The sequence below is a fragment of the Equus caballus genome, chromosome 21, assembly GCF_041296265.1.
Source record: "Equus caballus isolate H_3958 breed thoroughbred chromosome 21, TB-T2T, whole genome shotgun sequence".
In the NCBI taxonomy this organism is placed as follows: Eukaryota; Metazoa; Chordata; class Mammalia; order Perissodactyla; family Equidae; genus Equus; species Equus caballus.
The window spans coordinates 31,538,680-31,550,884 of record NC_091704.1 but is presented as its reverse complement, the minus strand read 5'-3'; the positions used below and the strand labels follow the sequence as shown (position 1 = coordinate 31,550,884).

Sequence of the window (12,205 nt, the reverse complement as noted above, 5' to 3'; positions counted from 1 at the left end):
TCAAACTATAAAGAATTGAGGAGTCAATAGAAAATAAAGAAAGAAAGAATAAATATAGAATATTCTTGTAAATGCTTGGTAGCAGAAAAAAAAGGTGAGCTGAGTTGGCTTAAGGAAAAGGCAAAGCAAGGATTCTTAAAGATGAACGATGTAAGCAAAAGGGAAGGAGCCAGAGAAAACAACTGAAGAGACACATGTTATTTTACACACAGAGAGATCCCAATCTACCCCCATAGATTTCTTCCTAATTCTACAGGGAAAAAAATATAGCCTTCTGATGGAATTCTGCCTATCTCCCTGAGAACAGTCCTTTGAGGGGTATGTAATCTTTACATATAGTAGTTAAAGACACAGGAGCTGACTGGTATAAATCAATAGTTTTTTACATTTAGCACCTATTATGTACATCTACAACTTTGCGCTAGGTCTAGCGTTCAAGAAAAAAATGATATACAGCTCCTAACTTCAAGAAGTTTAAATTCCAGTTGAAAGACATATAAAGCAATTAGACAAGGCTATAAGATAGAATGAAAATTAAGTGTTCAATTCTATGGTATACTGTATGACGAAAACAATAATGGAGACTAGAACAGTCAGGGAAGACTTCAAGGAAGTAACGGAACATTAGGCCTCAATAGGAAGACAGGTTATAGACTGATACAAAAAGAAAAAGTGTCAAGTCCTTTTCTCTTTATGCCTATGATTGGTGGTGTCTTGTGGGCAAAGAATGTCTTGAATGCTATGTCTGGTGTGGCTTTGGAAACAACTATTTCCTAAAGATAAAAAAGCATATACGGAAATGGGTCCGCTGCTTTCTCTTTACCCTCAATCCTCTTGGGTCTGAATTCTGTTGTCTTCTGCCATAAAGTTAGAAGAAAAAAGGGGCAGAATCATGTTTGCATCAGGCAGGAGGTAAACCATAACAGCTAGGAAAGCAAGTTCAGAAAAAGAGAAAATCAAAAGTTATAGAGGGCAGGATTAGAAGCTGGAGGATAAGAAGTGGCAAATTCTTAGAAGATACAGAAAAATTGGAGGATTGGGTCTCACACTCTGACAGTGGTCTCTAGAGCAGTGCTTTCCAAGCTTGAATGTTCCTGTGATTCACAAAGGAATCTTGTTAAAATACAGATTTTGATTCAGTAGGTCTGGCGTAAGGACTGAAATTCTGCATTATTAACAAGATCTCAGGGATGCTGATACTGCTGGCCTGTGCAGGCCACACTTTTATTACCAAGGATCTAGGAGATGTTGGCAGCCAAATCATTTTCTTCCCTTCCCCATTTTAGAATAAAAATAGTAAGGTAAATGGGGAAATTTTCAGAAATAAAAAGCTATAACTCTGTATAGACCTGAGACCTGTGGATTCATATTGTTCTTCCCTTAATAATCTTTCAGGAAAAATAATTTTGGGATTCTCAGAAAATAAGCGAGAATGTACACACACGTTCATTAAAAAAGGTCATTGTTAATTTTAGATCACTGTTTCTATACTTGATTTACTAGAGTCATCTCACTTTCAGTTAACAAAAGGAATTCAACTTGGTGTACGATGCTGATAACTTCCAGGCACATAACACAGTCAGGCCTAGAATGACCCAGGTAGCATCTCTGAAGCTTGATTCTACAAGTAGAGGCTCTAGGAGGTTGGAACCAGATCCGGAGATACTAGATTACTTCTACTACCCAGAGGGCTTAGATAATTCTCTTATGGAACCCAGACTTTACCACAATCACTAATGTAAAGGCCTAGGGAAAGAAAAAGTTAAAAAATTATGCCACTAGAATATTTTGGAAGTCTCTACTTTGGCTATACAAGAGGAGATCTTACTACTTCACAGGCTTAAAATAAGGTATCTATGTTCGAGTGACTAGTTCAATTCTTGTCCCTTAGTAAGCATCTAAAGAATGTTGGTTCTCTTCTCCCTTTTTATTATTACCTATAAAAAAATCATTTATTTTTTTCTTCCAGAATGTTTCCATTTCTCTTTAAGCTTTCAAGTTTCTGATTATCTTATATGTGGTAATTCTTATAAGCAACCAAATTACTTATATATTTTTAATCCTAAAATAATGACACAGATTTTAGAAGATCAAGAGTCAACAAACTATGGGGGCTGGCCTGATGGCACAGCAGTTAAGTTTACACGTTCTGCTTCAGCGGCTCAGGGTTCACCGGTTCAGATCCCAGATGCGGACCTACACACCAAGCCATGCTGTGGCAGGTGCCTCACATAAAATAGAGGAAGACGGGCATGGATGTTTGCTCAGGGCCAGTATTCCTCAGCAAAAAGAGGAGGATTGCTGGCAGATGTTAGGTCAGAGCTAATCTTCTTGAAAAAAAAAAAAAAAGAGTCAAGAAACTATGGCCCATAGGCCAAATCTGGCCTTAAACCTGATTTTTTACAGTCCCTTTGCTAAGAATAGCTTTTGTATTTTTGGTTATTATAAAACAAAAATGAAGAAGACTATGTGACAACATGTGGCCCACAAGGCCTAAAATGTTTAGTGGCTGTCCTTTGACCTTTGTTTTTGATCTATAAAAGGACACTGCTAAATAGGAAAATATCATATATATATATATGTATATATTTCAGTGTCCCACTCCTGTAGCAAATTTCTAAAAACATTTTTCCCGTGTAGCTTCAAACTTAAAAATTGAACAGACTAACCAGAACCTGTTATCATTTATGTTGTTAATCAATGACCTAAACTACTTCAAGAGTAGTTTATCCTCCTCAGAGCTTTTACGATTGGGGATTAGCAAAACTTAATCCAACAAATCTCTGGCTGTTGTTAACACAGAGAAATTGTTTCAGATCTCTCTACGTCAGGCTAGATAAGAATGAACTAGCCTGAGACGTAGAACATGTCTTAATTACTATCTTTGACTTTCCATGATGCCACCCTGGGAATACGGCCAGCCAGAAGTTCAACCACTGGGAGTTGCCCTGGTTTATGTTGTTCACTGTTCATTTCAACTTAACCTTAGACAATGAGCAATGCTTTGCCCCTTACCAGTGCCTTGTCTGCAGGAGCGGTAAGCCGGCTGTAGTAATGAATCCTCTTGTTCATGGCAGAGGCATGGTCGCTAACCCTCTGAATGACATCATTCACATTGACGATGTTTGTGGGCTCTATATAGAAAGGCCTAGAGAAGGGAATATACACTTGACAAAGAATGTTCAGCCAGAAATTCTGGAAGTCAGCCATTGAAGAAAATAACTTCTTGTCCTCCATTAGACATGGGATGTACCAAGGCAAGGCATTCACTTCTCACTTTTGGTGGGAAAAGAAAATGTCACAAAAGAAGTATTATCCAATCCACAGAATAAAGCTTTTGTTTCATAATACTATTACTTTAAATATATTTTTTTTAAATTTAAGGAATTTAGCAATAGAAGAGATATAACAGAAAGAGCTTCAATCAGTTATTACAAAGAAATACAGCAGCTGTCAGTTTTCAACGATCAAACAGACACAGCTTTGAATATTCTCTCAAAAAGCTTTTGGCACTAAATCACAGAAATTATAGACAGAAATATTCCTCTAATAAAGAGTTTCTACTCCTTCTTTATGGGCAAAATTACTTCCTATGATAAACAGAATTCCTATTTCTTGGTTCATATACTAAGGATTAGTGATCTCAACCATTTACCTTGTGAAACATATCCAAAGTACTATCAAATGAAATATTAAGACACTAGAGATATTTTGCCTCATTCTACTTTTCTTGGATTTCAGTAACATACCCTATTGTGCTACTATTTGCATATGCTTCCTTCCCATAACCATGTCCCAACCAACTGCAGATTCTGGTTTTCAATCATCATTTTCAGTCATTAACCCCTTCAGTTCCTTCCTGAAACTCACTCCATTTGCTTTCTAAGCTTCCAGTAATGTACTATCTCAAATGGAAAGACCAGGCAGAGTTGTATGAAAGGCTTGCATTCCTCTGCTGATTCTTAGATCCCTTGAAGTTAGAAATGATACTGTGTCCCCAAATTTTATATAATTTGCTATTTCAGATTATACACAGATCCAAACAATAAAGGGAAAAAAAGCAAGGAGATTTATTATTGATTCCACATAACTCCTTGACACTTATGGTTCTGAAAGAAGCTTAAAATTTACTAAAGGATGTTCATCATTTCTAGAGACACTATTAATCTAATCTTGTGGGAAGCACTTGAAAAACCAAATGACTGAAATTTTGGTTTCTGCTGATTTTCCAACTAACCCTGTGATGTTAGAGAAATGGTAGTATAGATGTTAAATTTAGTCTTGTCTCACTAGTTAGCAAACAGAATTTTTGAGTCTTTATTATTTATTTTCCACTACAGTACCTAAATATGATAGGTACTTTCTAGTTCAATCCAACAAATATCTAATTAGAGCACTTATTTGATCAAATATGTGGATACAGAGATCAACATGACATACTATCTATACTAAGCATATAATTGCTAAGTGAATTAAGTGGTGTCAATAAATCTCAAGGGGATGAAATGAAAATGAAAGGGTCAGAAAATGAAAGGCTGAATAAACTGTCTCTACTTATAAATTCGGTAGCCTGAGATAACTACCAATCCTCTCAAAGCACTATGGTGTTCTACATAATTTACATCTCTACTGTGACACTCAGTAGTACTAAAAAGCAACGTAAAAATATTTAAGTCTAGGAGACAGTTTAATCATACCTGAAGTTGTACTCTACAGGGCATTCCCTTCTTGTTTTGTAAGAATGATACCCCACAAAATTTAACAAGGAATTATAGCTTTAATGTCAACATAGAGATTGAAGCTAATCAGGGATTACTAAAAGAGACTAATAAGTATGATGTTGATAGAAAGAGATGTAGATTTTCTACTTGTAGCTTATTACTCTGAAAATTCAATGATATTAATATCAACCACTAAGTTGGCTTGAAGGCCTGCTGAAAAGCAGTCCAGGAAGTGCTACATTTCTTGGCTCCTGGCCTCTTACAGAAGTGTTAACTGTACCAGTTGAGTTGGCTTGGGTACTCTGAGAGCAGAATGACTCTGAAAGTTTTTCTTTTCCAACACTTTTCATCGAGATGCTGAGTGCCTGTTCAAACAAATATTTTGGAATCTTTTCAAAACAGATTCTCTTTAAAAGTATACAACTCAGCATATTTTAACTGAATTATTAGAAACATGTGCTTAAGCCTTCATCTAAGAGAGCAAAAAATATAAATTCTATTTCTAAATTGAACTTTAGTTGAATCTGAAAACACATTTTAAATTAATGCTATACAGAGAACAATATTCAGAATAAAAGACTTTTGAAACTTGCGCTTTTTCTTCTGAATAGTTTCACATGACTACTCCCTATTGACGTTACTTCCCATTTGAAATGTAGCTCAGCTGTGCCACACTGAAAATAATTTATGATATTTCATGTAGAAGTTATATTTGTCTCACCTTATAAATATTTATGGTCATGCTATAGAAAAAATGCTTTTAACATTCAGCAAAATTTTAAAAATACTTTAAAATGTGACTCAAAACCTCATATTTTCATTTAATACACTTAAACAAAGAAACCTTATTTCCATCTAACACCTTTGCTAGGTTCCACTCCTTAAATTTCTTAAAAATTTCTGGCTTTTAGATCTGTCTCCACCCTTCTACCAACCAGTTATGCTTCTCTGAAGCTTAAAAACAATTCCATGACCCTTAAGAAGGTGCACACTCAATATGAAGACCCTTGACTTAAAACTCTTCCTTTATTCACATCCCTATGAAACCTGAAGCACTTAAACACCTGCCAGATTGGGGTAGTTTGTTAAAAAATGAAAAGTGAATCAAGTATTAAAAATACAAGTCTTATGCAAGTAAACATTCAAAATAATGAACCCACTGTGCTTGTTTCTATCTGCTTGGTAAAACACTGTATGTCTGCCAGGCAGCTTTTCAAGAGAAAAGACAGAAAAGATGTTAATCAAGCCATTGCAGCTAGAAATTCCTTGCTGCTACAAGAAAAATACTGGTAACCTTTGGCTTACTGACATGTTTCTCGCTTCCCGATGCTTATACAACATCCTCTTTCACAAAAACTCTGCTCTACACTCCAACTTTACTCACTGTTTCCAAAGACTGAGCCTATATAAGGCTCTTCTCTTTCTATTATGGCAAGTTAATTTATTTTGGTTCTCAAATTTAATAAATATTACTTAAGCACCAACCAAGTATTAAACACAGTGCCTAACATTAAGTGATGAATAGGACATAGAACCTCAAGGATCATAATCTATTGGAGGAGATAGCTAAATAAGCAATTCCAATCCAGAGAGAAAAATAGAAAAAGAAAGAGCTTATGAGCAACAATGGGAGCAAGAAAGAGTAGAGAGGTTATGTGATGCTAGGTATGTGTAGGGCATATAGAAGGGGAAGCTAAACGACATCTGGCAGACCACTAGGGAAGTTACGGTTGAGGTGAATCCTAAAAGATACAAAGGAGTTAGTCAGGGATGAGGAAAAGGAGGAAAGAAATAGTGTTTTGAGAAATGGAAAAGGATGTAGAAAGAACCAGGAGAGACAGCATGATATATTTCTTAAAACTCTAAGCAGTACAAAGAGAAGTGGTAAGAGATAAGTTAAACCTGGGCCACTACGTGGAGGACTTCATATGCCAATAAAGGATATAGTCCTAAATGGAAGAACCCTCAGTCTCAGTTCCTTTGCTGATTCCTTCTGAAACCCCCAACACTTAAATATCAGAGTAACTCAGAGTTTAACCCATAGACATTTTCTCTTCTCTGTCTATACTCAATCTCTTGGTGGAGTCATCTAATCACATAACTCTAATGTATATGCTGATGGCACTCGAACGATTATCTCCAGCTTGAACTCCTGATTCATATGTCAAACTGCTCCCTGCCACCCCTCCCGCATCCCATCTCTTGGACTTCATTGCCTACCACACTAGCCTCCTCACACTAGCCTCCTCAACTGTTCCTCACCATTCCTGAAACATGACAAGCAAGCACCTACTTCAAGACCTTTGTTATTAATTTGAGGTAAACACAAAGGCTCTGAAGGACTTCCCCCTAAATATATGCATGACTTGCTTCTTTACTTCTTTCAAGTCTTTCTTCAATTGTCCCTTTCTCAATGAGGCATTTGGCTATCCTTGTCACCATATCTAAAATTTCAACTCCTCCTGTCTACACTTGTTGTTTCGTATACACCTTCTCTGCTTTTCATTCTCTCCCTAGCATTTATACCATTTAACATAATATATACTTCTTATTTATTATCGAGTGCCTCCAGTAAATATAAGCTCCATGAGGGCAGGGACTTTTCTCAATTTGGTAACTACTATATTCTCAGGTCCTAGAATAGTACCTGGCATATTGTAGGAGTTCAGCAAAATATAGTGAATAAATAAAGTATGGTGAATAATATGGTGCATTGCTTTAAGAAAAACAGTTTATTATGAAATAATTTTAGACTCACACAGAAGGTGGAAAAATAGTACAGAGAGTTCCCATATACTGACTCAGGTTCACCCAATGATGACATCATATATAACCATAGTATGACCATCAAAACTTCTATTATTTTTATAATCAGGAAAAAAGCTAATAAATTATGGGAATAAAGCTTTCAACTTTAATGTAGGCTTAAAATTTAAAAAACAAATACTTGAGAGAGAAATGACGGGAGGATTTATCAAGGTCTCAAACGCTATACAAAATGAGAAGAAGCAACCTGTAAGAAAATTCATTTAGTGTGGTATCTTCAAGCCAAGTAAAGACTGTTTACAGGAGTAGAAAATGATTAATTGTGTCAAGCGATACTGCTAAGTCAAATGAGATGAGGACTGATCAGTGAAATGACTGTTGGTGACTTGGATAGGAGTAGTTCCAGTGAGTGAAAAGGGAAAAATTCTGTCTGAATCAGGTTCAAGAAAAAATTGGGTATGGTGAGTATAAATAATCTTTGCAAGGAATTTTCTGTAAAGAGCAATGAGAGAAATGGAGTGGTAGTTGAAGGGCTAAGTGTAAATTCTCTAGAAAATACTTTAAAAAGCATAAAAAATACAAAAATCACCTATAACCCCACCACTAGTGATCATTAATAACATGTTGCCAACCTCGTCCTCTTGCAAAAAAACAAAATGAGATACGATAATATGTTCATCAGAATGGCTAAAATTTTAAAATCTGACAATAACAAGTGCTAAGGAGGTAGAGCAATGGAAACCTTTTACATTCTAGTGGGAATATAAATTGGTATAACCCCGGTGGAAAAGTCTGGTATTATCTAGTTAAGTTGAATATGCACAAACACTACTACCAAGCAAGTCCATTCTCGGGCATAATCCTAGAAAAGTTCTTGTACATGTATGCCAGGAGATACATGCAAGAATTTTCATGGAAACATTATTTGTAAGAGCCTCACACTAGAAACATCCCAAATGTCCAACAACAATAGAACAGATAAATAAACTTCAGATACTCACAGAATAAAATGCTAGAAACCACTGGAATGAAAGTAGAGTTACACACAGCTTGGATGAGAATTACAGTGCTGAACAAAATCCACAAAGCCCTGCATACAGTATGATTCCTTTTACATGAGACACAAAACAGGTAAAACTGAATTCAGTATTTAGGGATACAAGGACAATAAATTATGAAGAAAAGTAAGGAAATGATCACAAGAATGTCAGGAGAGTTGTTATCTGTAGGGAAGATGGGGGATGTGTTTGGTGAAAGACACGTGGGGAGCTTCTGGGGTGCTGCTAACTTCTGGACCTTGGTGTTGGTTAGATGAGTGTCAGCTTCATAATTATTTTTTAAATTGTACATACGTATTATGCACTCTTCTATATATACATATATCATGTGATAAAAAAACAAAAAAAAAATCAATTAACATATTCCTTCAAAATTTAGTAATGAGATCAAGAGGGAGCAAAACATCTTTTGTACCATTCAGAAATTTGCTGGTTATCTTGTGGCAAAATACCTTAAAGATTTGTCAAACTTAAACATGAGTTACCTACTTTTCCTATATAAAAAGACAACTGTTCCAAATTTGTTGACCTCTTTTATGATGACATGTGGCTGTCGACAGTATACTACATAGGTACACAGCACGTATTAAAAGCCAAAAAGCCCCCAGATACTTAATCTATCTCCTTTCAAGGTAAAGAAGATATTTTAACAATGACTGAGAAAGTAGTTACTTTAAAAAAAACTCATGTTGTACAGAGAATATCCTAATAACAGATGTCTATAAATGTTTCCATTGTTACACGTATTGCTGAAAATGATGTCTGTCACCAATAAAAACTCATACCTGCAATCTTATACACATAGATTAAAAATTTTCTAACATTTAAGAACTTACAAAGAATGTGAATGGTCTTTGAACCTGTATTAAACATAAAAAAAAATAACAATTGTAATAATGAAGCAAATGGCAACACTAGTATCTTGGTATTCATTCCATGTAACACAAGTATTAATACAAGTATTTTCACTAAAAAGTGTTCAGAATATAAAATGTTTAAAAATCAGGGAAATTAAACACTCATATTTCAAATACGGAAATTTACAAACATTATAAATCATCAAATAAAACAACTTATAAAAATAAACATTCAAAAGTTATAATTCTAAGGGCTGGCCCTGTGGCCGAGTGGTTAAGTTTGCGCACTCCGCTTCGCTGGCCCAGGGTTTCCCCCATTTGGATCCTGGGCCCGGATCCATGGTACCACTCCTTGGGCCATGCTGAGGTGGTGTCCCACATGCCACAGCTAGAAGGACCCACAACTAGAATACACAACTATGTACTGGGGGACTTTGGGGAGAAGAAGGAAAAATAAAAAATAAAAAAATTTTTCTTAAAAAGTTATAACTCTAATGTAAATTATTAGATATGATTATATCTAATGATTCTTTCCCCTTTGTATCCTTCTGCCCAGGATACCTTCCAAACTGACCCTTTTGAAGTAATTGGTCCAGAAAGACTTCAGGACCTTCCTGAAGCGCTTGGTGCCCCTCAAGTGGGCTTTCAGATCGCTAGGGAGCTCCTCCACTCTGGCCAGAACCTACTGGGTCATAGCAGTTTTGATTTCTCTCCCAGTTAACCTGGGAAGGATGGTTCTGTCTATTAACTCCTCCCCTTCCCTGAGCAAAGAGATAAGCCACTTTCTGAAGGCTCTCTCTAAATCAATGCTTTTGTTCCCCTTCTGGGGGGTGTGTGTGTTTTGGGGATGACTGCTGGAATTGAATGGCAAAGTAAAGCCAGGAGGGTGTCAGAAATGAAGGAGAGATTGGAGGATAGACTGGAGAGAGAATCAAGAAAGGTGAACAAAGCGAAAGGTTGTTTCTAAATTAACAGTATTAAACCAACACACTAGTATTTTGGACTTTAAAAATAGCAGGGGATACCAAAATATGCAAAATAGCACTGCCAATCACTACATGTAAGAACTGAGTGACACCAGGGAGGATGAAAATTTACCAGGCAAATTTCAACAAAAACTTCCACATAATTGTTGGATGAGATTGAAATGAACTTCAAATCAGTTTCACTTACTATGTGGCAAAGTTTTATAAGGTTTTCAAAAATAATAAAGCATATTTAATTGTTATTGAAAATATTATAAAGTAAAAACAAAAGTTCTGATGTACTGTTAATAAAATTAAAAGTTAATTTTATGAAGATCACATCTTATAATTTTGAAATTTCTATTTTTATGTTTTATAATGTACATAAGCATAGAAGTATGTGTATGTAATTTGCAAATGAATACACACACAAATACACATATATATATGCAGTCTCAATTTTTTTAGACTTTTTTTTTAACTGATAAGGGTGGTATGACGAAAAAGTAAATATTAATAAACACCTGGTTGAAGGTTATGGATCCTTTATTATAGAATTCTGAGCTGTTACTTAGCTGCAAGTAAACATCTTCATCAATGACATGTGGACAAAGAACATGACCTGAATATTAATTCTCAGGCCCATGTATCTTAATTAAATACAGATTTTGCTAAGAATGAATTCCAAAATTCTTTAAATGAAATTCAAGCTTTCAAATTTTGGTTTTAAAAAATCCATAAATTACTTTAATTTTACTGTCCTGAAAACAAATAATCTCTTCTTTTATGGCTACAAAATAATCAGTAACAGAAATGCAAGGTTTTGCTTTGTTTTGTTTTGAGTATCAGTAGTGAAATGAGGCTAATGGAACTATATAAACACCAAGAACATTTCAAACAAGTTAAGATACTAGAAGCATCTGTAAGTAAATACCAACATAATAGTTCTTCAGTTTTTCTCTAGGTTGATATAAAACAGTAACACCACCACCTCATCCTATCTTCTATCTAAAAAAAAAAACCCAGTTCCAAATGAGACATACTGAGTGACATTCCACAAAGGAAGATTAGGAATGTGGGAAAAATTCCCAAGAGAGCACAGTTTTCCAAGCAGCTCTCTTTTTATTCACTTTATGAGAATGCCAAAATAAATCACAAATTGTCTCAATTTACTTAAGTGCAATAAAGAATGAGTATTAACTTAATATTTTGAAATAAAGAGCTTGTCTTAATTATAAATAAAGGGTAGGCTTTGGTCTGCAATGCCATGCCAATTATTACTCTCCTTCTCACACAAATCTACCAAAAGAATTTCTGGAAAAGAAATAAAATTTCCAGTTTCTAAAATTTCCAGTTTCGTAACCTAACTATTCCCCACTAAAAAAAAAAAAAATAGGAGAGAAGAAGAAAAATGCTAGGCCAGCATTTTAACTAAAATTCTTTTTTCTTAAAAACTGAAAAGGTAATGAAAGAAGGTAAAGAATTCATTAAGTATACATATTGAGATAAATCTTATTTTAAATATATATGATTCTTCAAATGATTAAAATTGCTTTCCTTGTTTTCTTAATTCAGTTATCTAGAAATTTAAAACACAAAACCAAAACTCATTTACTTTTTAAACAGATCACCAAAGACAAAGAGCCTCTTTCTTATTTTTCCCATAACTTAAGAAAGGGATACTACACATCAAGCCTTAGAATTTTTCATCATGGCTCTCAAGAAAGGCAGGTGGGCTAAGAGAACTTCTGCTCTGCCACTGCAAAGACACTAGCAACAAATGGTCTACACAGGGCCAGCCCGGTGGCCGAGTGGTTAAGTTCGCGTGCTCCGCTTTG

General features: G+C 35.2%; 1 protein-coding gene across 23 annotated transcripts in view; it reads right to left on the bottom strand.

Annotated features, from left to right (window-relative positions):
* Positions 1–12,205, bottom strand: part of SLC38A9 (solute carrier family 38 member 9) — a 124,237-nt gene that overhangs the window by 49,269 nt on the left and 62,763 nt on the right. For 8 of the 23 annotated variants that reach the window (XR_011430361.1, XR_011430363.1, XR_011430364.1 and 5 more), the window contains one exon: positions 3,016–3,276. Coding sequence is in view for 13 of the 23 variants with exons in the window: in XM_014734872.3 (XP_014590358.1) it covers positions 3,016–3,237 (222 nt within the window). In the remaining 10 variants the exon portion in view is untranslated. Of the gene's footprint in view, positions 1–3,015; positions 3,277–4,984; positions 5,087–12,205 lie in introns of all 23 variants that reach the window. The other 15 variants (XR_011430358.1, XR_011430359.1, XR_011430360.1 and 12 more) reach the window with 3 other exon arrangements.